This window comes from Falco cherrug, chromosome 5, assembly GCF_023634085.1.
Source record: "Falco cherrug isolate bFalChe1 chromosome 5, bFalChe1.pri, whole genome shotgun sequence".
Taxonomy (NCBI): Eukaryota; Metazoa; Chordata; class Aves; order Falconiformes; family Falconidae; genus Falco; species Falco cherrug.
This window is the reverse complement of record NC_073701.1, coordinates 18,239,016-18,265,472: the sequence shown is the minus strand read 5'-3', so window position 1 is coordinate 18,265,472 and position 26,457 is coordinate 18,239,016. Positions and strand designations below refer to the sequence as shown.

The 26,457-nt window shown below is 45.8% G+C and overlaps 1 protein-coding gene across 1 annotated transcript in view; it reads left to right on the top strand.

Moving 5' to 3' along the window:
* Positions 1-13,893: 13,893 nt before the first annotated feature.
* The window catches only part of ST8SIA1 (ST8 alpha-N-acetyl-neuraminide alpha-2,8-sialyltransferase 1), a 141,437-nt gene continuing 128,873 nt past the window's right edge, over positions 13,894-26,457 (top strand). The window contains exon 1 of the mRNA XM_055712930.1: positions 13,894-14,388. Within this exon, the coding sequence (XP_055568905.1) occupies positions 14,150-14,388 (239 nt within the window). The 5' untranslated portion in view covers positions 13,894-14,149. The remainder of the gene's footprint in view (positions 14,389-26,457) is intronic.

Here is a 26,457-nt window from a genome sequence, read left to right as displayed (position 1 = left end):
CATAAAGCCTCTAACCCCAATAGACAGATGTGGTTGTTGGTGCACTCCAACTCCTTCTCTGGGCTGTTTTACAACCCCTGGAGCTGCTGACTAGCCCTCCACACCTTGAGTAACAGGTTGGGCTGCTAAGAACTCCTTGATCGTACCAGTAACTCTTACTCAGCTAAGGCAGAGAATGGCACTGTCTGTACTGGAACTCCCATTGACTGGCTGAAGCCAGGAACAAGAATGGAGACAATTCCGTGATAACTCTGGAACACTTCTGCCTGGATTGTAGCCTGAGTGGTAATCCGAGTAGAACAATACCATTTATTTTTTTTTTTAATTTTTGGAAAATTGCCAACTCAGGTTGCAGCCATGATGGAAATTTACTGATGACTAAAGCCAATCATCTTACAGCCTTATAAACAGCAGTCCTAAAGTGATACCCTCTTGAGCTCTCCTGGACCACAGCGGGCTGCAACCAGAGTCTCCTTCTGAGCAGGATGTTGCTCAGAGCTTGTAAAGCACCAAGTCTGCAATACTAGGGGGAGCACTGCAGAAAGCCTATGATGGGGCCTGGGCTGACACCTCTGCTCCTCAAGGCTCAACTCTGTGCTCATTGAGGAATGCAAAAGGCATGAGGCATGAGTATTTCATTGAACTTGAGGGGGACTGGTAAAAGGTATACCTTTATTATAATATATATTGCAAGCTTGAAGTAGTTAGGTTATCTTTGTGATTTAAACAAATTTTATTGATTTGCTTTGCTGCTGGAATCCTATGGATAATCTTGAATTGCGAACAAATTCTCTGTCCTTCCCCTTTAGATACAAGCCATTCTCCAAGTCTGAGACTAAAAGTGATCCTAACTGTACCTAAACTCTATGAAAGTTTAGAAGGCAAGGGGATCTCTCTTCTGAACCTCGTGACTTAACGGTAGAATTCCCCTCACTCTTTGTATTTCTCTGGATCTAATCCATTGTCCAAGTCTAGACTACGACTAGATCCAGCTGCACCTAAGCTCTGTGTGAGTTTATAAAGCAAGGGTGTTGTCCTGGTTTTGGCTGGGATAGAGTTAATTTTCTTACTAGGAGCTGGCACAGTACTGTGTTTTGGTTTTGGTGTGAGAACAATGTTGATATCACAGGATGTTTTTAGTTGTTGCTGGGGAATGTTTTTATTGAGTCAAGGACTCGTTAGTTTCTCAGGCCTTGATGGCTGAAGGGTTGGAGGGGCACGAGCTGACCCAAGTAGCCAAAGAGGTGTTCTCTACCATGGGATGTCATGCCCATGTATAAACTGGGGGGGGGAGGTTGGATGGGGCTGCCAGTCACTGGTCTGGAACTGGCTGAGCATCGGTCGGTGAGTGCTGAGAAGTTGTGTTGTGTATCACTTGGTTTCTCTTCTCCCTTCCCTTTGGATTTCACTCCTCTTTCCCCTCCCTCCTTTTAATTATAGCTGCTGTTGTTGTTGTTATTATTATTATTATATTATCATTATTATTGATCTTTCACTTTTATTTCAATTATTAAATTGTTCTTATCTCAATCCTTGAGTTTTACATTCCTTTCCAATTCTCCTCCCTATCCCTCTGGGTGAGGGAGGAGTGAGCAAACAGCTGTGTGGCACTTAATTACTGGCTGGGGTTAAACCATGACAGGGGTTTATTCCAAGCCTTGTGACTCAGTGGAATGGTCTCCCTTATTCTTTACCCTACTTTCTACATCTGTCCCATTAGACATAAACTGTTGACCAAATCAGAGACTAAGATTGGATCTAGCCATACCCAAACTTGGTGAGTTTAGAAAGCAAGAGGGTCCACGCCAAGCCTCGTGGGTCAAGAGATCTCCTTTACCCTCTTACACCTTTGATCTTTATAAACTATTTCTGTCTTGATGCTGACTTGACTTCAGCTTTCATTTACTTGTGTGCATTTACTTCATGTAATAATTAATAGAGTGAACCCTGCTGTTGAATCTTGCGCAGTTGCATTTCCACAAATTCATATTAAACCTATTTCACTCAAACTGGTCATAATTCTTTAAGCAACTTGAACTAAACCACTCTTTCTGTGACACAGAGCATGCTTTGTTACATCAGTTCCCTGCTGATGAAAAGTGTTACCTTGCAGGTGTCCTTAGCTGTTATGCACTCATTTCCTCTGCAGCCTCCAACAACTAACTTATCTTTGTAAAACTACAAACAAAACTCCCAGATTTCCCTCTGAGGAATTACCTGCTTATTCAGCGTTTATGGATTTTGAAAATATGCAGAAGAAAAAAAATGCAAACTTTGCAAGATGTTTGACATTTATAATTATTGTAACTGCAAAACACAGCACATTATTTGTTCCAATAATAGGTCTCAGCAGCAATAAAGTGTATGCCTCTCCTCCACGTTTCAGTTGTGGGAAGTATTTTGACAGTTGGATCCACAGTGTGTAACTACATGTGGGCAGAGTTGTGTTTTCTTTTTGCTGCTGAAGAGAGGCTTTCAAGTTTCCCACAAATCTCGGGTGTATGAGCACATTTTTGTACTAGAAAACCTTCCTTACACTCTGTTGTGTTAAAGGGGATGGAGTAATGTAGCAGGAGATACACATACCCACCCCACCACCACCCCCCCCGCCTTCCAACTCTCCTCACCGAGGTGGGACATTAGGTGCGGCTAGGGTTAAATTCTAGGTGATGTCCAGTATGTATATTAAGCGTCTGGATACGCTGATAGCAGTCTGCGCTGCCAGTCCAGTCGTGCTCATGAACTAGCACAGCCCCACTCTAGGATATGGTCGCGGTCAATGAGAAACTGTGACGACCAGCTACTACTAGCTATTAATAAAATTGCAGTTTTATTAGCAACAGATATACAGGTTCTTGGATTGCCGGTGATAGTGACTGTCTGCAAAAAGGCACATGCAAATAAAATGTTATCAAGTATAGAAAGCGCAGAAGAGTTACAAACAATACAGCCTGGCTACAAATATTAAAAAGGAACTCTCTAGACAGATTTCTAAGTCTCTGGAAGCAGCACCTAGTTTCAGTCTCACCCAAGGCGTCCCAAGGTGGGGAGAAGCAAGGCTTAGCCTGTTGGCCAGTCCCAGGAGTCTGTCTCGTTGGTATCTTCCCTTCACTTGTTCTCAGTGGTGTCTTCCCCACTTGTCCCCCCACTCATTCACTTTTTATACTTCTCTTTACTCTCAGGTGGAGCTTGAGTGACTCTAGCCATACATTCCTTTATTATGATTGGTGCAAAGTTCTCTCGCTTTCATTTAAAGATACAGGTCATTGTAAATTTACTGCCCATGCTCCCAGAGCGGGGGATTCACTCTCTTCGAGGGGGGCATTTGAGTATGAGGTCATGATCTCCCACTACCACAATTATTTTACCCTAGCATCCTTGAGTTTTATCTCTTCAGCAGTTTGTTTTCTTTTAGCAGTTAGCATGCCCCTGTTAGAAAGCTTATCTCTTCTTTCAAGTGCTGAGGGGGCCTAGTTCCCGACCTTTTCTCACAGATAACGAGCCTCTTGCTTGGTCTTCACCACAAATTGTTAGCCCAGCAGCAGACATTTTCTCATGTGTTTGACAGCCGCTATGAGGCTTACCGGCTGTCTGGTACCACCACGCTCCCAGCCCTGCAGGGAGCACAGCACAGCCTGGCCACCGTGTCTCCACTCCGCTGCACTCTCCACTGCTCCTCTGGGATAGCAGGTGTGTGGCTTAGGGAACTGTGGTGGTATAGATTCTGTGTATGCCACCGTCCTGAAGGCAATAGCTGTATTTTACCCTAAAAAGCTTTCTGTAACACTATGCTTCTATTAGGACCCAATTTTTCTCTACTTCCCCTCCTCAGGGTGATTTTCCCACACACTCTCCTTCCCTTCGGAGGGAAGGAGGTTGTTGATATCCAGATTTGTACTCAGTAATATCGTCCTCTGGAAATGCTTCCTCTGCTCTTAGTGGGACACTGCAATGTCAAATACAGCTTACTGTCACAAAGCTGCAGCAGCTGGGACTGTAAGATAAAATTCCCTTCTAAGCCTCAAGCCAGCACGCAGCTTGCACACCCCTTGAATCGCTCAGGCCCCTTTGGAGGCTCGCAGCTCAGCCACTGAGCTTGTCTCAGGCGTTACCAAGGACAGGTTTCATCCATTTCTGGCATTAGCTGCTATAAATCATGACCACTGGAACAAGGAGAGCAACCTATCAACTGATAACGTTGCAATAAAACCTCTCTGACATACCTTCTTCTCTTGTTCGGGAACAGAGAGTAGGTCATGATCTGCACTGACATCCAGCACAGGCACCATCAAAACCAACTCCAAACCACCACCGCAGGAGCTGTGACAGCTCCTGTTGGTGCTCATGACCTAGAAACAGAAGTCAAACCTAAACCCAGTTCAGACCTAGAAGAAGCTGAAGGAAAGTATCCAAAGAATTCAGCAGCAGCTTAGAGAAATCCACCCTCAAGAAATCTTGCAAACCGCAGAAGTTTCTTTGTTTTGACTCTCTGTTTACTTGGAATCACAGGGTCCTTCACTTTTATGCTCCTCAGAGTACAGGCAGCTACTGTTCAAGGATTCATAGATAATGTTATAATTTCCATTCCCTTCTCTGAAAAGGGGCGATTCTAGAAAAAGAGATTCACTTTCCCCCCCACCCCAGTTTGCGGTTAGAGTAACTATAAATAATAGCTTTCACTGCAGTTTAGAGATCCTCGTGTCCTAACATCAAGTAGCTTGGTGGTTTCATGTGGTCTGGTTAAGTGGCCTACATTTCAAAGCTTTTCCAAACACTGCTGTGTTGGGAAGATCATGAGCTTAGACTTCCCCATAGTGGTTGAGCAATTGTGTTTTCCCTGCTGCAACTGAAAAAGGAGGAGAAGAGGGAAAATGGAATTTCAGTTAACTTTGTTAGTCAACTTCATCTTTTTGTTTATTTTTCTAAGCTACTTACGGTAGTTATTAATATGCAGACCTTATGGGTACTCACTTCTGAGTACTCATATACTAACTCACTCACAGGCTGAGTATAGCAGTCAAGGGAAAGAGTCACTCTTCATTTGTGGAATAGATTTTATGTGCCATTTCACAATATATATATTTCCAAAGTTTTTCAGGGTTATCAGGTCTGTTTTAATCTTAATGTCTGCAAAAGACATCATATTATGCAGGTAAGGACTTCATTTATTTTAATAATTGATTTTTGAATGACACTCGGTAATGTGTTATCTGAATTGCTTGGTATTCAGGCTGTATTTTTTACAGGCCAGCCTATGTTTTGGCCCTTCCAGTTCAGCAGAGATCATGTCAATGATGGTATAACTGCGCTTGTCAACTTGGTGTAAGGGAACACATTAACACATGGCTGCTTAATTGCATGGTAAAGATTTTGTTCTGTGCTTCATTTCTGGTATAGGAGCAATTTGTTGTTATTCTTTCTGAGCCAAAATAAATATTCTTTTTGCAACAATGTTAAAATATAAGTTAAACTGTTTGATGTTTTATTTCCCACAAAGCAAACAGGTAGGTTGAAAAGTCTGTTGTGTCTGAAAAAGAAAAAAAATAATCTTTGTTGATATTTATGTTCCCAGCCAGCTTATGTTATCTATTAGACTCTACACCACCATCTGGCTGCATTAATGACTTGTGAAACGTGCCTTCTAGATGACAGACATCACAGTGTGACATTTTGTAAGACAAAGTTATCCATCTCCTGTGTTTCTTCTCAAGAAAGAAAACTGCTACTTCCTCGCCTTTCAAATGTTTCACAGAACTAACCTGGAACGAGAGTGAAAGTGTGGTCCCTCAACTGTTTTTAAAGGGAATCACATTTGAACAAGTAACTTGTGAAAAATAAGCACAACAAAGCTCCAGGACTAAAGAGACCTCTGTGTCCAGAGTCCATGTGACCTGGGTTAGCACTGGGGGGTCATATTATTGACAACTGTGAAAGAGCTGCTGTGGTCTGGGATGCAAAGCACAGCTGAAGTTCAGCAGAGGGGTGTGCAGGCTGCACTAGCCGTGGTTCCCAAGCCCTTGATGGCTCGCGCTTTTAACCATGTTGTTGACATCCTCTTTGGTTAATACTGCAGGCCTCCGTGTGAGGCCACCTTCCCTCAGAAACCTTAAGTCACAGGATACTTGCTTCACTGGTGCTTTGTATTGTTGCCCGGCACACACAAAAAACCAACCCACTGTAGTTTTTTTCAAGTTTCATCTCTGTCCTTCAGCAGACAATCTCTGTGCCCAGCCTTGCTCTTATTTTCATCATACTGGTGAAGAAATAGAAGAAATTTTTGTTATTGTTTTCCCATTAACCAAAGTTTAAATTGCCTGCCTGGGTCCCGATGAAGTGACGCTGCACAACTTCAGAGGCCTTAAAGAAAAAAAAATCCATAATAAACTTGAAGCACTTTGCTCATATTAGCTGTCAGTGCATCAGTGCATCCAAGAATTTGAATTACAGCTGAATTTCTCTTTAATGTGTGTCCTACAGCACTGCACTAGGATTGAAGAAGCCTCTGTTACAAATCTAGCTCAGTCATCAGCCACATCTTTCCAGATTTCTGTTTCCCCTGCTAAATAGGGACAAAGGTAATGATAACTCTCAGAAAAAACCCAAACTTCTGGGACCTACTTAAAAACACCAGAGGGGTACTGGTTCTGGTTCCTGTGTATGTTACTATATGCATATTGCTACTGTACGCAAGTATGTTTTAATTAATATATTTGGAAAAACTCTTCTGAAGCCAGCATGAAAATATTGCCCTAAATAAATGGGCTAATGGAAGACCTGTAATGGAAACCTGACACACGACCTGAACTCTGTGCAGAACTCAGCAATTTCTGCACTGGTTCTGCACCTGAAAGCTCATCTAGCCAGGCTGTCTGATTTCCCATCACCGAAGCCTTGCCTTTTGCTCTGTTTTAAGTCAGGTTTCCATTTCTGCTGAGACCACTGCACCCTTCAGAGCAACGGGTCATCCTCAGGGTGCAAGTGCTTGCCAGCAGCAGCCAGGGAGAGCAAGAGTGTTTGTGAGGCTTCCCCGTAGGTTCTTACCTGTCAAGGCTTCGAGAGTGGCAACCATCCTTGCTGAAACTTCCCTTTAAACACATGTCTGCGTCGCCTGTTTTTGCTTCACCCATTTCTCCATCACTTTTTTCAGGGTGGACAACTGAATAAATCACATCATCTAGATCTACTATTAATTCTCACCTGGTCTCAGAAGCAGAACGGGACTTTTGATGCCTCATACAGATTCATGCTTCTCCCTAATAAGAGCTAAGGATCGTTTGTCACAGGAAGAAAAGATGCATCATCATCAATTTTTTTCCCTCTCCTCTGCTTTCCTTCCATACACTTCATGCTAGTCTAGAGGGATTACTTCCTGCGGGACCAAATCTATTATATCCCCCTCCGTATCAGACATGACCTTCTCGTGACCAGGCGTTCTTAAACAATGCTAAATTATGAACGACGGCTTCCTGACAGCAGCAGCTCAGATCGAAATTTCGGCAAATGTCAGACATGAGGTCAGAATCTGTTTGAGTCCCCAAGGAAAAGGAACTCACCTAACAAGGGAAGTGCCTGCTTGCTTAAGAGACGTTCTTGGAGTCTGTGTGTATGTACATGTTCCACTGTTAATTTAATACGCATTTTATTTCCTTTTAAAACGGTGCATAATAAAATAGGACCCCTCCAGCCACAATATTTTTGGCATGACAGTTCTAATACATAATTGATACTCATCCAGCAAGTCCCTTACTCTACTGGGAAGCCTTTCTCTTTCTGAGTAAACCCCTTAATACCAGCACAGCTTGCTCCCATGAGGAAGGACAACTCACAGAGCTGCACAGGGGTTCGGGCTCACTGCGTCTTGTTCACAGGTGGTTTTCCCTATGGAAGCCTTCAGAGAGGCTGCTGAACCCATCTATCTCCATTAATGTATGTTCATATGTGCATTGTAAATTTTTTCTCTACAGCTTTACAGCTATTCTTCATAATTGATTTCTCAGTTTGGAAGAAGAATGCTTTATATTCAGAGCTTCTTTCTAGGCTCTGATGTTTTTCAGTAGTAACTGATGTAGTGGTCTGGGCTAGAAACGTTTTTTTTTACCTTTGTTACAACAGGACCCAATTGTGCTGAACATCAAACCCTTTAAGAACTGTAAAAACTTACTGTGATTTATGGATACATCTACTTCTATTGGATAAAACTATGCCAATTGTCTGAGTATCTGTATCATGGACATGAGAGGAAGACTTGGATGCACACTGTGATAGATGCTGATTTTGAAAGGGAGCTTCTTGTAGTGCACATGGCAGCAATGTCACCTGGAATTTCACTGTACTTCCTTTCTTCACCTCACTGGTGCTCGTACACATCCATGCCTTGCACAGGCACTTTTACATATATTAAAACATGCTAAAGATGTATCCTGAAGCCAGCGCTGTAGAACAGAAGTCTGGTCTTTATGGCTTTCCTAAAGATACTATAATGATGTACAGTAGTGATGGCAAAGTTGTCAAAAACTGCCTGTGCTCCTCCATTTTATGAGAAAAAACATTTTGGTTTTCTGTGCAAAACCAAAAAGCAAAGTGCCTATGGCTAATGGCTTGATACGTCTGTGTTACTCCTGCATGTTTTCGCTTATTCTTGTTCCACCTTGTTACCAGCTAATATCACGGTTGCATAAGAGGACATTTTGAAAGTCCTTTCAACACTGCTCATAAAAGAGGTTCTCTGTTTTAGAGAATGAAATCTGCCTTTCATCAGTAAGATCCTTTTTTCCTCTTTTATGCTTCTTCCTTGTGCATTCTGAGTCCTCGCTGCAGCTGGAAGGATGACTGTAGATGTTGTCACAGTAATGATATTATTAGAGCATGACAGCTGAGGGGAAAAAAATGTGGCAAAATTTGTCATTTTTTCTTCTGAAGGCTAACTGGTACAGCCAGGTGAAAACAGATTAGCTTTTGGACACCATGCCTTTACAGAAATGTTAATTTGATGTTGTAGTTATAATTCTCCCCCTCCAATAGGATTATATAAAACTGCCTGTCATATCAGGGGCTTAAAATGCTTTATCAGTGAGAATACACATTTGTTGGTGGTTTTAGTGAAGCTGCAGAGTAAATCCTGATAGGGAGAAGCATTATAGGAATCTGCCAACAGGTCTTTGTATGGGCAAGAGCGTGTCCGTTCACAGAGGTGTTCATGCTGTTTACGTTACTCTTACAGAGTGAGGTTCAGATGCTAGTTTTTCAAACTGTGTCAATAGGAGGAATGCAGAGAAATCAGCCTGTTCAAAGCTAACCACACAAAAGCTGGCCTACAATAATATCTCAGACAGGTGACGATTTCTGAATGGTTTGCTGTTGTACATTTGGTCAAAACACATACCAAAGAAACACTGACTGTTCATAGTAGTGGCCAATAAGGACTGCCGTTCGACACGTAACACCAATTGGTTTGTTTTTTGGTGCTTTTTCTTCAGTTCCCTTCTGCGTTAGAAAAAAATCCAACCTTCACGTAGACTCTACTAACGGAGCATAAAATAGTTGCAGAACTGAGGGCACAGCATAAAACAAAGTATTTTAGTCAGGTGGTAACTGAGTGCATTTGGAAAGTAACAGATCTACCTTGTAGGTATATGGTGCAATAGTATTTTCATCAGCTGAAAGGACACCATAGCCTGAAAGCTGATCCCGGTGCCACTCCTCTGCCACTTCTGCAGAGCGGCAAGCGAGTAGGATGCCGAAGTGGAGGGGAAAGCCCTGTTATTTTGGAAGTGAGAGGGCTGGAAAGGTAGCAAAGACAAGGTATACAGGGGTGCATGCAGGAGTATAAGATTCTCCAGATGAAAGCAGGCAAAACCTGGATTTTTTGAAGGATGCAGCTCTGATCTTTGTGCGTGTTTTGGGCTAGGGGTAAAGGAGAGAGGAAGTCCTGCTTTACCACGCTTGGAAAAGGCCTTTGCCCTGGGCTTTCTCAGGCACAGCAGCGGTGCAGGGCAGCCGGGCAGGGTCTTGGCTTCTCCCACATGGGAAACACGAGGCTGGCGGAGCAGGTGGGCAGCTGGCACACAGATGCACCCACTGTAAGGGAAACTCTTGCTGTGGCTGTGGTGAATAAACAGGCAATAGAAAGTCAAAAAAGAGTTCTGCCAGTGCACTTTAGAGTGAAACCACAATGCTGTTTTCTTTCTGATCGGTGGACAGTCACGCTATTTCTTCTCAGTGTTTAAAGTGTGTGTTTTTCTGTGTTCTCCCTCATGGCTGTCCTCTGTGCTGCTTTTTAAAGGCACCTCTCAATAACATTTTTTGGTTTGTGGGTTTGTGGGTTGTTTTTTTTTTTTTTTTCTGTAGTAGGGCTGCATATGAACCATGCCCTGAATAAGTGGCCTTTCTAGCTGATCATCTTATGTGGGACTACAGTAACGGAGGCGAGATTAAATCTCATCACTCAGAAGAATTGTGCCTGAATTTCAGTTTTCTGCTTTGATTTAAAGACATGGATTGTTGATCACTACATCTCTATATCTTCTCAATGATTGCAAATTGCCACTGAAGTACTTAACTGTTTGCTTGTAAGCAAGATTCATGTTTGGCTGTTTATTCTTGCCTTCCTGAAGCTGTTATCCTCAGCAGAAAGCATCGATGCCCTTCTCTTCAGGGCTCACTGACAGAGGTAAAGGGCAGAGGCTGATAAAGCTGCCCAGAAACAGATTTGACTGTAGAGTGAAAGACCAAGGGTTTAAGCTGTACCTGGTGTACCTGTAATTTCCACCTGTACAAGAGCAGAGCAAGCCAGGCATTTTCAGTTCACCGAAACAAGTCAGCAGCAACGTAACAAGCTCTGCCTCATCTCTGTCTTGATCCACCTGGCTCCTTGTGGATAGTAGGCAAGACACAGGGATGGATTTACCACCACGACACTAGACAGACCATGGGCTGTTACAAATTCATTGAACAGCCTTGGGGGCTTCATGCTGAAATATATTCAGGAAAAAAAAAAAAAAAAAAAAAAAAAAAAAAGAGGAAAGGCTTCGGAACATCTCACAGGTTCACAAAAAAAGATATCCCAAAAGTTTGTGTCTCATTGTACAAGAGCAAAGGCCCTTTATTAAAGGGATATTCCCTCTCTATTTTACTTTGGGAGGGATTACATTACTGAAGAGATTAACAAATAATTGTATCTGGTTTATTTCAATTAACTACAAGCAACTTAGTGAAAGAATAACAGTCATTCCTACTTTCTCTTGCTCTTCTCCACTTTCTGGTTTCCTCTCACAGCACTCTCCAAACTGGCCAGCTGCAACAAGGTCTTTTACCATCTCATACCAACACACTTTTCATACCAGTCCTTCTGCTGCCTTCTTTTAAGTCTCTCCTCATCCAGCACACACTTCTTCTTCCTCAGCTGCTCCCTCTTCATTGGCTGCCCAACCTTTTCACAGAACCAGCCACAGCTGCACCTTATCCACATCAGCCAACCCACCGCCCCTGAAGCCAGCCCACAGCTGTATATTATCAATGCTAATTAACCCACCTTCATTACTCTATAGTTTCCCAAGCAGTACCGGGCCTCTGGTTTGTCTCTTCTCAGCTAAAGGTGAGCAAAAAGGCAGAAATTAACTTGGGATACAGTTTTGCACATTTCAATAGGGTTTTTTTGGTTTTGTTTCTTTGTTTGGGTTTTTTTTTTTTTTTACTTTTTATGAGTCTAGCTACTTATGTTTTGAATTAGTCTCAAGAGATCAAATGGTTCTGTTTGTTTTTAATAGCAGTGACTGAATAGATTTTGGTTTATTTTTGCTGTTTGTAAATAGCTTCCTCACCAAAGTGAAAATATTTATCCAGCTCAAAATACTTTTTTTTTGGCCAGAGGTTGGCTAAAATGCCTTGCTCAGTTATATTTCCCATTTTATTAGCAGAGAAGAGCTCTAATGCTCTAGACTGCTTTAGCATATCAGATAAGAAATAAACCGTTTCTTAAGCAATTACAAGTTTCTGATAACTTGTGTTCATTAGGCATCATCACGTTGATATTCCATTTGTCTGTACATTTCTACACAGCAACACATAATGAAAGAGAGAATGTTTTTCCTCCTCTAAAGTACCGAAAGTATGTGGAGATTGCCAAGTTTGTTCCTTACTGAGAACTAAGAAGTATCTCTTTGGGACCTCTAGCTGAAAATGCTGTATAAACAGCCAATTCATGATTATTTTATTGCTACCTTATGGTCAGGACACATGAAACCAACCATGTCAAACTTTCTTCTTGCTTTTCTTCCTTCACCCAAAATTTTTTCAATGCTTCCTTTAATCATTAGTACAGGGGAATTTCTGGACATTTCCCGAAAGTGCTGTGGAATCTGGGGTTGTCTATTTTCAAACTCGGAAGTTGTTTGACTGAATATCGAGCTGCTATGGTGAGGATCTGAACCCACAGATATTTTTCTGCTGCCCTTTGCTAGGTGACCAAGGGCAGCCTTCCATCACTGCGCTTCGGACAACTTCAGCAGATGAGCTCGGTGGTTCTTCCTTCCCCACCACCCGCCATAGTCAACCCCTCTCTGCAGGATGTGCTGTGCTGGCCCGCCTGGAGCCGGGCAGATGCTGTCCTGCACGGCTCTCAGCATCTCCTTGACACCTGGAGTCTCCCAAGCATTCAAAGCCATCCCTTGGTTACCACACAACCCAGAGGGCCCCTGAGGTAGCCAAGTCTCTGTGTGCTCCTGAGAGTCTGGAAAGCAGATGGCTACTAACTCCTCTTAGGGCTGCCCGGGAGTCCGCAGCGTTCTGCCGTGGGTCTGGGAACGCTGGACGCGAAGTGGTGGTGCCAGCCCAGGCTGAATTTGCCTTTTCTGCCACAGCCGGGGACCAGAGACCGGGCTCTGAGCGTGGGGACCCCCCCTGAGGTCCTCACCGGGAGATGAACAAGTCTTCCAGGTTTCAGCCCACCTGATTACGGCAGAGAGGAGTGAGTTTCTGCTGCGGGAGCCACTCTGCTGCCGCGACGGGGTCCCCTCTCTCCGCGGGTTCGGGCGGTCTGAGGGCCGTCATGGCGCCCCCCCCCCGCGGGGGGCTCCCGCTGGGCAGCCCCACCAGGTGTGCACGGCTCACGCTGCTGCTCCGTGCCCTGGGGGCGGTCTCTCTGCCCCTTCCCCACGCACTGGGCACCGCGACCACAGCCCCAACCGGGCTGGGACGCCCCCGCTCTGGCCGCAACCCGCCCCCGAGGTGCAGCCCCCGCGCATCTTCCTCCCGGACCCGGCGCCGCCGGCGCGGAGCCGCTGCTCGGCGGGCAGTGCTGCCGGCCGGGGCGCGCTCCTCTTCTGGGGTGTCCGTGCCCCGCCGCTGGCTGAATAATCCCAGACCTGCCTTTGCGGGGCGGCGGGCGCAGCGGCCCCGGCCCCCGGGCTCCTGACCGGGCCGCGGGGCTGCCGCGGGGGGACCCGCCAGGCGCGGGGCGGCGGGTGGGGACGGTGCGGAGAGGGAGGGGGCCGATGGCCGCCAGGGGGCGCTGGCGAGCGGCGCGGCCGCCGCCGGGGCTGGCGGCAGAAAGCGGGGCGCCGGCGGCGCTGCCCGCAGCGGCGAGCGCGGAGCGGGACCGACCGTCCCCGCTCCGTTCCGGCACGGCCGGTGCCTGCGGGTCGAGCGGGAGAGGCGGGGGGCGCGGGGCCGCAGCGGAGCCCCGCAGCAGCTTGCTGCTCCGGCCGCCCATCTCTCCCTCCCTGCCCCCCTCCTTCCCTCTCGCGGCGGCCGGGGGGCGGGCGGGCGGCCGGGGCACCCCGCATCAGGGGCGGGGTGGAAATTTACCGGGGCCGCCCGCAGCGCGGCGGCGAGCGGGGGAGAGCGCGCGGGCTCGGCGGGAGGCGGAGGGAGGGCGGGGAGCGGCGGAGCATCGTCTGGCGGGGAAAGCGAGGGACCAAATGACCGTGAGGAAGGGCGGCAGCCGCCACCGCCGAGAGAGCAGCCAGCCGCGGCGCAGCCCCAGCCCCGGCAGGAGACCCGACGCCCGCGGGGCCCGGCCCCCCCCCGGCCGGCGGGGCGGCGATGGCGGCGGGCGGCGGGCGGCGGGCGGGCCGCCGGGCTTAGGGCGCGGGCGGCGGCGGGGCTGAGGCGGGGCCCCCCCCGCCCGCGGGCGCCGCATGGCGCGGGCCTGATGCCGGAGAGCGGCCCGGCGCGGCGGCGGCGCTGCGGGAGGAGGATGGCGGGGCTGGCGTGGAAGTGGCCGCGCACCCGCCTGCCCGTGGGGGCCAGCGCCCTGGGCGTCTTCGTCCTCTGCTGGCTCTACGTCTTCCCCGTCTACCGGCTGCCCGACGAGAAGGAGATCGTGCAGGGGGTGCTGCTGCAGCAGGGCAAGGCGTGGAGGAGGAACCAGACTGCGGTCGCCCTGTTCAGGTAGCGCCGTGCGCGGCTCAAGGGCGGCCGGGGGCGGGCGGCCGGGGGTGGGCAGCGGGCTCCGGGCGGCAGGAGCCCCGCCGGGCGCCCCCCACCCCGCCAAGCCCCAACTTCGTTTTCCCCGGCGCGACCCTTTGTGCTTTCGCAGCGAGCGAGGGGCAGGCAGGGCCCCTCTTGCCCAGCAAAACTTTTTTGGGTGGCTGTGCTGCGGGGGGGAGAAGGGCTGGCGCCGGGCATAGAGGCTGGTTTCTCCTCACAGGGCTGCGAGCCCGTCTGGGACGCCTTGCCGGGGGGGCTGAGGTCCCCGAGGCTGGCAGCAGCCTGCACAATGGGATGCTTCTCGCTTGCCGGGTAGCGGCTGCAGCGGCGGCCCCTCCGGTCGCTAACAAAGCGAGGGGCTCGGTGCTCGGGGCCCGGTGCCCGGCATCGCCCGGTGCCGGTGGCAGCCTGCGTGCCAGCCACAGCCGAGCTGGCGGATCTCCCTGGGGTGCGTAGGGGAAGGTTTGCCTGGATGTTAATTCGTGTCAGCATCCCCGCTCTCAGGAGCACTTTGGGAGCTGCGTGCTGGTTCCCGACTCTCTGCAGTTTATCAGAGAAACCACGTGAAAAGGCACCTTTTTCTCTGCGTTTCTTTTGACGTGGCTGGGAAATGGCGATAATCCTTGGAGCCCTTGTCACCTTCCACAGCTGCACAGGAGGGGAGGGGTGTTGCAGTCAGGGTGCCACATCTGCTGCTGGTGGAGAGCCAGGTCCCTGCAGGGGGGGGGTGGTGGTGGTGGTGTGAGGATTTTCTGAATGACCCCGGCTTAAAAGCCTGTGCAGGGGGGACTTGCATCCCCTCGAAAATTTCTCACGTGTCTGGGTAAAATACAGACAATGGGAAGAGAGGCCCGTTTCCCTTCCTTTCCTGGAGGGAAGTTGGTTTTTCTCTCTATCCTTTAAGTAGCAAACGAAAGATCAGAGTGAGTGGCAATCAAAGTGCCTACAAAGAGGCCCTCTTTCTTTAGCAAATGCTAGAAAGAATTGGATCCAAATTCAAAGGGACTTCTTTTCCTTTTCTTTCTTTTTTTTTTTCTTTTTAAAGTGGTGTACAGCTTTATTTGATGTTATTCAATATTTTTTGAATGCAGCTCAACTTGTGTTTGTCATGAACTGGAGCTGGCTTGTGTTGTTTAATATCTTGTCTGCTGGGATAACAGGAACTTTACAGTTCTTCAAAAGCGCGTTCTTCCCTTAGCCCCTGGAGCTTGCAGGAAATAGGAGCAGTGAGAGGTGATAAGCGGCGTGTGTTAATGTCATCTCATCGGGTAGGCCTGGAAGAAGTTCTCCCTTAAATACAGAGCTAGCGATAAGGTACAGATGCAGGATCCTTTTCGAAAAACACTAACAAATACTAGAAACTAGGTTGATCTTCTCAGTTTCTAATTAATCTTAATCCTGTTATGCCACAGATCCTAATTTTTGGGGGTAGATGAATCCAGATTTTTTTAAAAAATTACCCTGATATGTGATGTAGGAAAGAGTTTGATGTATTGTTCATGTTTGTAAGCCAAATTTTGTTTGAAGATATTGCTGCTGCAGCTTTGGTTTAAAAACCAGTTTTTAGACCGTTTCCACCACATGGTTTAGTAACAAAAACTCTGCTGGCTCATTAACTATTCCACTTGCCCATATGTTTTTCCACTTCCTAAGCATAGCGATTATCTCAGAGATGCTATTGAAGAGAGTCTCTTGCAATGAAAGGAGCTATTATTTCTTGTCTGTGTCTCTCGATGAGTTGGTGCAGTGCTAAATACTATAAGCTTTAAATCAGTTTGCTTTAAAAAATAAAGTTTTGAAGAGGAAATGGACACTTGAGATACGTACTGAGTATACCATCATATTCAAATAATTGTGAAGTGGAACTCTATTTTTGTTGCTGCATAAATTTGCTTCGCTTAATACTGGTAGAAGGTTATGAAATTGAAGTCCATGTCAGGTAAGCTGCTGTATGTTGTGAGGTGATTAACAGAAACAATGTCTTGCTCTTTGCTACAGTCCTGCTGTCTCTGTGCAATAGCACTGTAAAAGCTCCGAGTTTTGGTTTCTACTGGAAGCTGCCTGTGAATGCGAGTCTCTGTTTTAATTGGGAAGGAGGTATAGAGCTTCACAGAAATCCTGCGTGCGGACTTGGAAGTAATATGGCTTTCCGTAATAGCCTAATATTAAGTGGGTTTTAATATATTATTAAGAATGACATTAATTGCCGTTCCCTCTAGCCCCCCTGCCACATTCTGGTTACCAAACAGTTTTGGTTTTGCTCAGTTTTGGTGAATAAATTTGAATTTATGTATGCTAAAAATCTGTATGAGAAAGTGCAAACTTTCATATTACTGCTTTGTATATACTGCAGTGGCATTTGTGGTACTGTACAGGTGTTTGAATAGCCAGGTTCTTGCCACACAGAGGAAACATCTGATGGTTTTGTATCTTTCTCCTCCTATAAACTTACTGGACTGCTATCATTGAAGTAAGATTATTGTCCCTGAGTAATTAACTTGATCAAAACATACTTTTAAGCCTCAGAAGTGCTATTCCCCCTTTGCCTTCTGTACCTGGATCAAAGACAACTTCACTAAGTAATTTGGCAAGGTCAACGAAAATGTCTGGGGTAATTTGGGTTGAACCCTGGCAGCCGAGTGCCACTAACTCCTTGATCTCCACTGCTCTTTCCTCCTCCTCTCTGTACAGCCAGAAACTTCATGTAGAGACCTGGCCGATGTAAACTCTTGCTAATTCAAGAACCAAGGCTGTCCTGGTATTTGTGGGATGGTTTACATGAGGGTTTTGTGTTTGAATATGGAGGTGTGGAATTTGTTTTCAAACTGTAAATAGCCAAGGATTGCTGCTTTTGAGGTGTGTGTCGCCTTGCTGCAGCTGTAAGGATAGTTTATGGGAGTAACAAAATGAGCAGGATTAAGCCTTTGACTCCAGTGCGAGTCTGTGTTTAAAGCGTGCTCTCAGCCTTGACTCTGCGTACGTTGCTTCCGTGAGTAATTCAGGCATGATGAGCATTGAGTCCCGTGGCCAGCAGTGCAGTGGGTGTCTGTGCAAGAGCTGCCAGGGTTCTTGGGTGGAAGGACAGATCCTGAAATGCCTGAAGATACAACTGATGTGGTTAAAAGAGCTCTTGGTCCAAATCCTTTCCTCAGTTGGAACGTAGCTTCCTTTAAAGTCCTTGAATTCTGAGCACTGGGAGTTGAGCGTAGCCTACTAGCAGGCTATGGCTATTAGCATCCTTTACATTTTAGGACACTGGTGGCTGTGGGTAGTCAAACTCTCTGCTGTGGAAACATCTCCTCACTGATAAATACTGAATAATAGTCTGTCAGTCAGATGGTAAACTGCTCGATCCTGAGCTACAAAGTGGTCAGAATAGGAACGAGATGGTCAGTAGTGTTACTGATGGCTGGTATGTCTAATTTACCTACGATGTAACGGCTTGTCATCCTCTGAGATGGTTAATGTTATTGTGCCCTAATTGTTTTTACCGATTACATAGTGGGTTTTTTTTAAGGGCCTAGTGCTGCTTAAATTATTTTGCAAAAATGTTGTTAACTGTTGTTATTAGTGAAGTAAATGACATACAATAATACCTTTAGGGTGATTTTATTTAAAAAGATTGCAGTTGATTGAAGGCAGAGCTGGACCTTTTCGCCTGTTTTACAAGCTCCATACAACCGCAAATCCCAAGCAACTGTATGTTTATCTGACACTTGTCCTTCATTTGTTGCCCTGGGTGGACCTCCTCTGGGGAGTGAGTATGCTTGTGGGGGGCAGTGGGCTTTTGGCTCTCAGGACTCCCACCAAAAGGGTTTGATGGCAATTAGTGACTTAGGTTAGAGGTTCTTTGGGAAGAGATAGGACAGTCTCATCTGCAAGGCAACAAAAACACTGCCGTTGAGGTTCAGATTGTGTTCTTGCTTCTGCTGCAGCCCTTTTCTGTGATGGTGAAAAGTCACCCAGCGTTTATTCTGCGGATGGGTTGGTTGAGCTGGTGGCAGATGTCTCCTGTGAACTCACTGTTTGTGACCTGCCTCTAGTCCAAAGAATCTGCTACAACTTGGCTCTGCTCCCCAGTACTGTCCTCTCTGTCCCTAGAGCCAAACCCACCATGCCTATCTTGGCAGGTGGCTTCTCCACTCCTTTGTCGTCAGGTTTGACCTCTTGTCTATTTTCCAAGGACAGAGGGGAGAAGATACTGGCCTGAAGTCACACGACAGGGTCAGTGACTGAACTGGACGGAGTATCCAGATGTGGTGGACTCTGGTGCTTGCAGTGTGGGTGTGGACGGACTGTGTGCCTCTTCTACTGTGAGCCTTTGCATGCCTTGAAAAAACAGTGCTGGAGGGGGTCTTCCCACTGTAACCTTCTCTGCCAGCTGTTAATGCCTGTACCTAGAGTACAATCACAACATGCGCTGAAGAACATCCTCTTGTGCAAACAATTTTTAATTCTCGTTTGTATTAACAGAGAACTAGAATTTCAGGTCACTTCCCTGTCTGGGTAAGACAAATGCTGTTGCCAAGTTAGGGAGAGTCTTTAGTTCAGATGGCTTTTTCTCCTCTTTTGATGTGAGCATTGCAAATTATATGAGTGTTGCAATCCTTACTGCAATATTTCAAGGCAAATCTGAGAAGAAACTTCATATTGCTCTGGTTGACTAGATAAAAGTTTTGCCCTGCTTAAACAGCTTTATCAGATACTGAATTATTCCTGATTCTTTCACTGAGATGTGTGAAAAGTGGAGTTAGAATTAGAGCTGGGAGATGCTGGGTTGGCTTAATTCTGTCTGTGTGGCCCATGAATCCCTGTCCTGAAGCCATCAGATATGCTCAAATGTTGTGCATTGGCAGTGGCCAAATCCAGCTCATTTTGCTCTCCTGAGCAGGTGTCACTGCTGCCTGACTGTGTTTGTAACTCAGTTGTTACAACTGAAAAATGCCATTGAAAATGTTATTTGCTGCACTGGTGATAACTGCATATTTTTAATTTGTAGTACATTATCAGTGTCTCCAAGAGCAGGTTAAAGGTGAGAGGAAAGAAATGTTCTTACTCCATTTTATTATTTGGAGGCTGTAGCAAAGAAAGCAAGCTGTAGAGAGATCTGGCTCCATATCTTCAAGGTCTTTTGGTGTCTTTGGATACCTAAATTACATGAAAGAGTGAGAATTAGTTATCTGAGTTAATTCATGGCAACTTCGCAGATGAGGGCTGTGGTGGCACAATAGAAATTGACTTAAATTCCTGAGTTCCAGCTCATGGTATCCTCCTTCCTTGCCTCTATGTAAGATTTTCGTACAGACTTGGATTCCACCTTCCTCACGAAACAGACAGTCGAGATCCCTATTTCTAGTATCTGCTCTTGCAAAGTTTTGCATTGCTGCTTTCCTTTGAATTTTTAAAATCTCTGGTGCAGCCAGCATTTATGGGAGGGTGTAGCCAACTCCCTGAGGCTCTTTTCCTGTTAGCTGGGAGCATCCAAAGGCCCAGAGCCAGGCAGTGGGGAACAGGAGGAACAGAGACTTTGCTGGAATTTAGGTTACATGACTAGGGCCCTGAAATCTGGTATGTACATACAGAGACACTGCTGGATGTATGTATTTTCACATCTGTGCTTTCCCTTTTACTGCCTTATAGTGGATGGAATGGGCACTGAATCATGCAAACAATACAGTAACCCATGATTTATTCCTCTACTTGTAATTTTCATCCTCAGAGCAGCCAAGAATGTTGCTTCCATTTGATGTGTGGTCAGTGACATATATAAAAAGACCTATTTTTGAGGCTAGTTGCTACTAGATATATGCATGGAAAATGAATTGTCGTTCTCCTTTTAGTATTTATCTTCCTACGGTGAGGAGGAACCTCACTGAACTAAGGCAGCTGTTTGGACTGCAGTCTTCTGCTGTTCGAGTTTTTCAAACACCAAAAAATACTTAGTTTTAAATCTTTGTATATATATTAATCTTTTTCTGTGTGCTGCATGTGGTTCCCAAAGTGCAAGAAAATTTCTCCTAATGTTAAATCATTTTAATATAGCTGCATGGAGTTAAATTCATACCGAAGCATGTTAATCTGTATTATGTAGCATTTGCAAACCTCAGTGGAGATTCAGGTTTTGTAGTGTCAAAATTTTTACATATGGAAGACCAGAGACAATTAGTCTCCTAAGTCTTGGAATCTAAACTGATTACATAAATAGAGGGTGGGGTGGGACATGTCACTGATAAGTCACTTAACCCTAGCAAAATCTTTGTAAAGTAATTATTATGGAAGCTCTGGGCTTCGTGAAGAAGCTGTGCGTGCTGCCTTGACCTTAGCGGTATTTGAAAATTTTAACAAGGTGAATTACGCTGTGGAGAACAATATCCTGGCTTTAACTAGGATTCTGGAGGTCAATTTCCCACTGCTCCCTTCAAGAAAAAGGTGAAGGCTGTGAAATTAGATTGTTATAAAACATTTATAAACATTATAAAACATTAGATGTTATAAAACGTTTTCTGGCCAGTAGAGTGGTGGTTGCTTTTTTGTTTGTTTGTTTTATTAAATCAACGGATTGAATTATTTTAACTTCCCATATTCCTTCTGCATGCAAAATGCCTTCCTGAATTTCTTGGTTTAGAGATTTTCTTTTCAAGTGGAGATGTGGCTACAATGAGGCTTTTAAAGCTTCAGGGAACAGCTGAAAAGAAATGGTTAACTTCTTTGTCGTCCATGTTTGCTGTGAGCTTAATTTAATTTCCTGAAAAAACATTTTGTTTATCTTTTTTTTTTTTCCTTTTTTTTTCTCCCCTCCACCTCTTCTTCAGGCTCTTCCCATTCTTAAGCTGCTTGACATCCTTCTCAGCTTTCAAGGGAGCCCCAGACTCTTTGGACGGCTCCTTCTGTGGTTCTGTAATGAGCATTCATAGCAGTGATGTAAAGAACTTGTGTGAAATTATTTACTCCTTTATCTCCCTCCCCTACTGAGTTGCCAGTCACCTTCTTCAGAGTCATGCAGCTCCCGCTGAACCTCAGGGCATCTGTCGTTTTCCCTCCTCGACATGCCAATTGTTGGCTATCAGCCTTTCCAGGTAAACTGCAGACTTTGCCTTAATGTAGCAGTGAGATAAAGTCTCTACTTATCAGGTTGCCTTTGCTCTGAGGATGCACAACCAACTTTAATTTAAAAGCTGCTGTATAGCTTGCCTATATTTTAAGGAGCGCTAGGAAAACAGATCAGTTACTTTGCTTGGTTTCTTGTGGGAAAAATTTGCTCTGCCTGTTCCTGGAATGACTGGAGTGGCCATGGCTGTAATAGATGATTAACGGCTTTGTATTTCCTGTCAAAGATGAAAGACAAACAAACAGAACACTATTTATTTTTTTTTTCCACTGTGAAAAGATTTTAATGTTTTCCTATGTGCTCTGTCTTGGCCAAATGTCAGCTCTGGTCATGCTATTTCATCTGCCTCCATGTCTGGAGTTTCTATCATGTATGATGTTCTACTTGTGCTGTTGGTCCATCAGTGCGGTATGTCTCAGCGCAGAGTGACGAAGTATCTGCTGCTGTAGGCACTACTCAGAAGTGCCACAAGACTTGAGAGAACCAGTCCATAAGGCATTCAAACGTGCAATGAGGGGGTGATGCTGAATCCAGAACTCTCTCAGTGGAAGTTGGTAAGGCTTAGGCTTAAGGGCAAAAGGGATGAAGGCTCCCAAGTTACTCGGCTCTGTCTGAATCTTTTTACTTTTGACTGTCAGGGGAGAGGATTCTGGTTCCCCAGATACTTTTGTACATTGCAGGAAATGGCGTTATAAAGGGAGTTAAAGAAACTGTGTCTCCATGACATGGTTATCTCTTGTAAGTGATCTTCAGGTCTAAGTCACCGCTGAAGTCAGTGGGGAATTCTGTGAATAATTACCACTCTGTACATAAATTATCATTTATATGGTGTCATAAGCTTGCAGAGAGATGTTCCATGCTCTGAAGGTTTTTCAGTCCACACTTGTGTAGTGAGATTTATCCCAGCTGCGTAGATTAGGAATTTTGATTAATGGAGTGGGTTTTCCCTCTGTTAGTACAATTTTTAATGTGAAGAAATACCCAGGCTTTTTGCTAGTGACAGGCTGCCTGAATGTTCTGTGGAAGAATGATCCAAATACTTCTGCTGAGGGTTTGGTGGGTGCTGGTCTTTGCTACTGGTACCTGGAGGTACCAGCTTACTACTTGTAAAGTGCTTAATGCTTTTGTGTAAATTTTTGTCTTCTTTCCGTGGCTTCCACTGAAGCGTTAATCTATTCAAAAGGGAGTGGAATAGCTCTTTATTCCACATGTAGTATTCACTTGAGAAATTAATCCCTGTTCCTGGATAGTAACTTACAGCTTTACTTTGTTTTCCCTAATGAGTTTCACTGTTAGCAATGCTTGTAGAGTCTTCTTTATTTCTAAATGATGATAAACTTTTAATTATTGATGGGTAAATATTTTCATTACATTTCACTCGCTTACATTTGTCACAAATTCTCCCCGGTATTTAAATGATGGTATGTTACCATTTGTAATAGGTTGTATGCTCTGTCTGGCACAGTATTTAAAAGCATGTGTGTGGGATCAGGCACGTGCCTTTGTAAGGTACAACACAGGAAAGGATTCCAAGAAGGTCAATGGGATCCCCGGGTGCATTAGGAGGATCACGGCCAGCAGGTCGAGGGAGGTGATCCTCACCCTCCACTCTGCCCTGGTCAGGCCACATCTGGAGTGCTGTGTTCTGTTCTGGGCTCCCCAGTTCAAGAGAGACGGGGAACGACTGGGCAGGGCCCAGCGGAGGGCTACCAGGATGATGAGGGGACTGGAGCAGCTCCCTGCTGAGGAACGGCTGAGAGAGCTGGGCCTGTGTAGCCAGGAGAAGGGAAGGCTGAGAGGGGACCTTACCAGTGCCTACAGATATCTCGAGGGCGAGTGTCCGGAGGATGGGGCCAGGCTCTTCTCAGAGGTGCCCAGGTGTGACAGGACAAGGGGCAACGGGCACAAACTGCCACATGGGAAGTTCTGCCTCAATATAGGGAAAAACTTCTTTACTTTGAGGGTGACAGAGCGCTGGGACAGGCTGCCCAGAGAGGCTGTGGAGGCTCCTTCTCTGGAGAAACTCAAAACCCACCAGGATGTGACTCTGTGCAGCCTGCTCTAGGAGAACCTGCTTTAGCAGGGGTGTCAAACTAGATGATCTCCAGAGGTGCCTTCCAACTCTGACCATTCTGTGATTAATCATAATCTAAGGTTAATAAAGGAGCCAAAGAATTAATCTTCAGAGACTGGTGAAATTCAGATTCTCTACTTTTGACCACAATTTTTATGCCTCAGGTTAAGCAACTGTTTCCTTAACCATTGTCCTTCTCCTTTAGCTGCTCTTCTTTGTTCCCTATTCTTTGCATTTGTCTTATCTTCTACCTAAGTCCTGTCTGGGGACACAAAGGATGGCTATCACACAGCCTGTGTGCTGTTTGCTGCCGTCACCCTGCTCAGCTGCCTGGTACGTGCATTTTCCTCCCCCCTCCTCCCACAGCCAGGTCTGTCGTGAGTGTTCATTCTCTGTCATTGAGTCTCAGCACCTACTGAACAATGCTGCCGGCCAGCAGTGTGCCCCTCGGCTTCGTGCCACCACAGCGCATTCGCTGGCAGCCCCCAAGCAGCAGCGTTCCCTAATGCTTCATGTGATTCCTCACGTGGCGTTGTGCGTTGGGCCCTACAGCAGTGCCCTGTGTCTCAGACCCATGTGCCCCACAGCAGAGGGATCTTCTGGTCCCCTACACACTGGCCCCATGGCAGCACCTCCAGGTCATCCTCAGGTGGTCCTCAAGACTTTTGCTGCAGTCATGGGAGCCAGGGGATAAAAGGGTATTTGGTGAGTAGCCACTCAGAGCACAGTGAGAGCCGCTTGCGTGGAATGGGAGGAAATTAGGAGCTAAGGATTTGTTACTCTTTCTTCCTGAAGCATCTTTTCAGCTGGTCTTTATGTTGTCTCATGGTGAGCCTGACCCATGGGAGTCATTGACTTGGTGTGTTCAGTCTCTGGATCATGTGAAAGCTTGGTGGGAGCAAGACAGCTGGGAGCCCTAAGAAAGGTGGGAGCTGCAAGACCTGTCACACAAGGGCTCTGTCACTAGACTGCAGCAGTGAGTGCTGCAGTAGACATCCCTAGGTAATTAGAAGTGTGGTGTTTAGGCTGCAGTCTTTAGATTACCCGTGCTTGTTCATGGATGATTTACTGCCATCCACTCAGGCAACATGAGCTTATTTGTCTGAGCAAGGTTCACACTCTTTGCAGTCTCCCACATTGTGCCATTTACTACCTAATGACAATGTGAAAGGCATGAGAATAAACCCATATAGGGTATGGCCATAATATGGGATATAAAGAAAATGCAATATTCATGAGGCAATAGCGGAGGAGTGCTGTTGGATGAGATGAGAATGGGAATGATGGGGAGAAGTTGCTTGCTACAGCTTGCTTGAAGTTCCGTTGTAAACCATGCACGCACAACCACATGCAGGGCTCCATGCCTCTCCTGGCCTCTCTCAGATGGCAGCTCTAGGGGGGCCAAACAGTGACAGAGCAACTTGTGTAACTATTAACCCTGAAAACGAGCGAACGAGAAGCAGACACAAAGGGCTGTGAAGCGGGGAAGGTGTTGGCTTGTTTCTTCTCCCAGCCTTTACGCACAGGAATGGGCAAGAGCAGTGCTGTGAGGGCAGTGAGGTGGTGCTGTTCTGAAGCACAGAGGATGCTTCCGTGTTACGTTACGTAGGATTCTTTGTGATGAATGTGACAGCCTGACATGGGTTAAAACTTTGCAGTTTTTTTTTCCCCAAACGTTTGCTGCAACTGGGGAGTCTAGGTTAGTGTGTGTGTTTTTGATGGGTATGATGAAGATAGCCATGTCTGGAGTATGTGAGTGAACTATCAAGATGCCTGTATTTCATGCTAATGCTTGAATAAGCCTGAGTGAGAAATACAGACTTGCATCGGTGGAGAGCTGTACGCTTCTGTGTGATCCAGATGTTTCTGTAGGGCAACAAGATTTCCAGAAAAGTCAGAAGAAAGAAAGTTTTTAAAAGTGAGGTGAGCTAATAGGGAGAATCTTCTATGAATTTAAGTTGTGTCTTGGGCAGGAAAAAGAGGAGAAAAATGCTTTTCGAGCAAGAAGGGGGAAAAACCCTCAAAAAAAAAAAAAAAAGGTTCTGTGTGATGCATAGAAAGACCATGGGCCGTGCTGGATCAGTTGATTGCAACCCAGGCTGAGTGAAAAGTAACTTTGAAAGAAATACATGCTGGATTTAATTTTTGTTTGGTTTTTACTAGACCTGCGTAATTTTTGTGATATTAATCAAGGAATACCAGTGGGATGAGAAATTTCAGTCTGTCTGTATACATCTGTCCTGCATTTCTGAAGAGTTATCTGTAAACCAGATAGCTCACCTGTAAGTCATGACAAAGTTTATACTTCACCCACAGCTACTTCTTGGTTACGTGGAGCTTAAAATTTATCACTGTGAGGGTCTAAATTGAGGAGTGTTAGGAGATCTTTGCCAAGAGCCATGATCCCAGGTGTTTTCAGGCTTTGGAGCTCTGAGGCTCAACAGTCCAAGGGATGTCCACCTGTGAAATTTCACCTGGCTTGGTGGCGGTTACTCCTCTCCCAGAGCAAAGCAGGAGCAAATGCTGAACTATGTATGTTTGAGGTTTGAACGATGTAGGGGCAGTTAGTATGACTTGGGGAATGCTACAAAGTCTGATATTGCCCATCCTTGTAATAGCTGTGCCAGCTCCTGCATTTAGGTGAATGTGTGACTGTCCTGAATTCATAGAATAAAAATGAAAAAGGAATATTTTAGTCCTCATAGCTGAAGTGAAGGGCTTGAAAAGATGACTGGTGGCTTGTGCCCCAAAAGGCAAATAAAAATCCATTGTGGGTTGTTTTCCAGATGCCTAATTTCTGTGCCTTAATCATAATTTTGGGGGCCTGACTCATGATTTTTAAATGCTA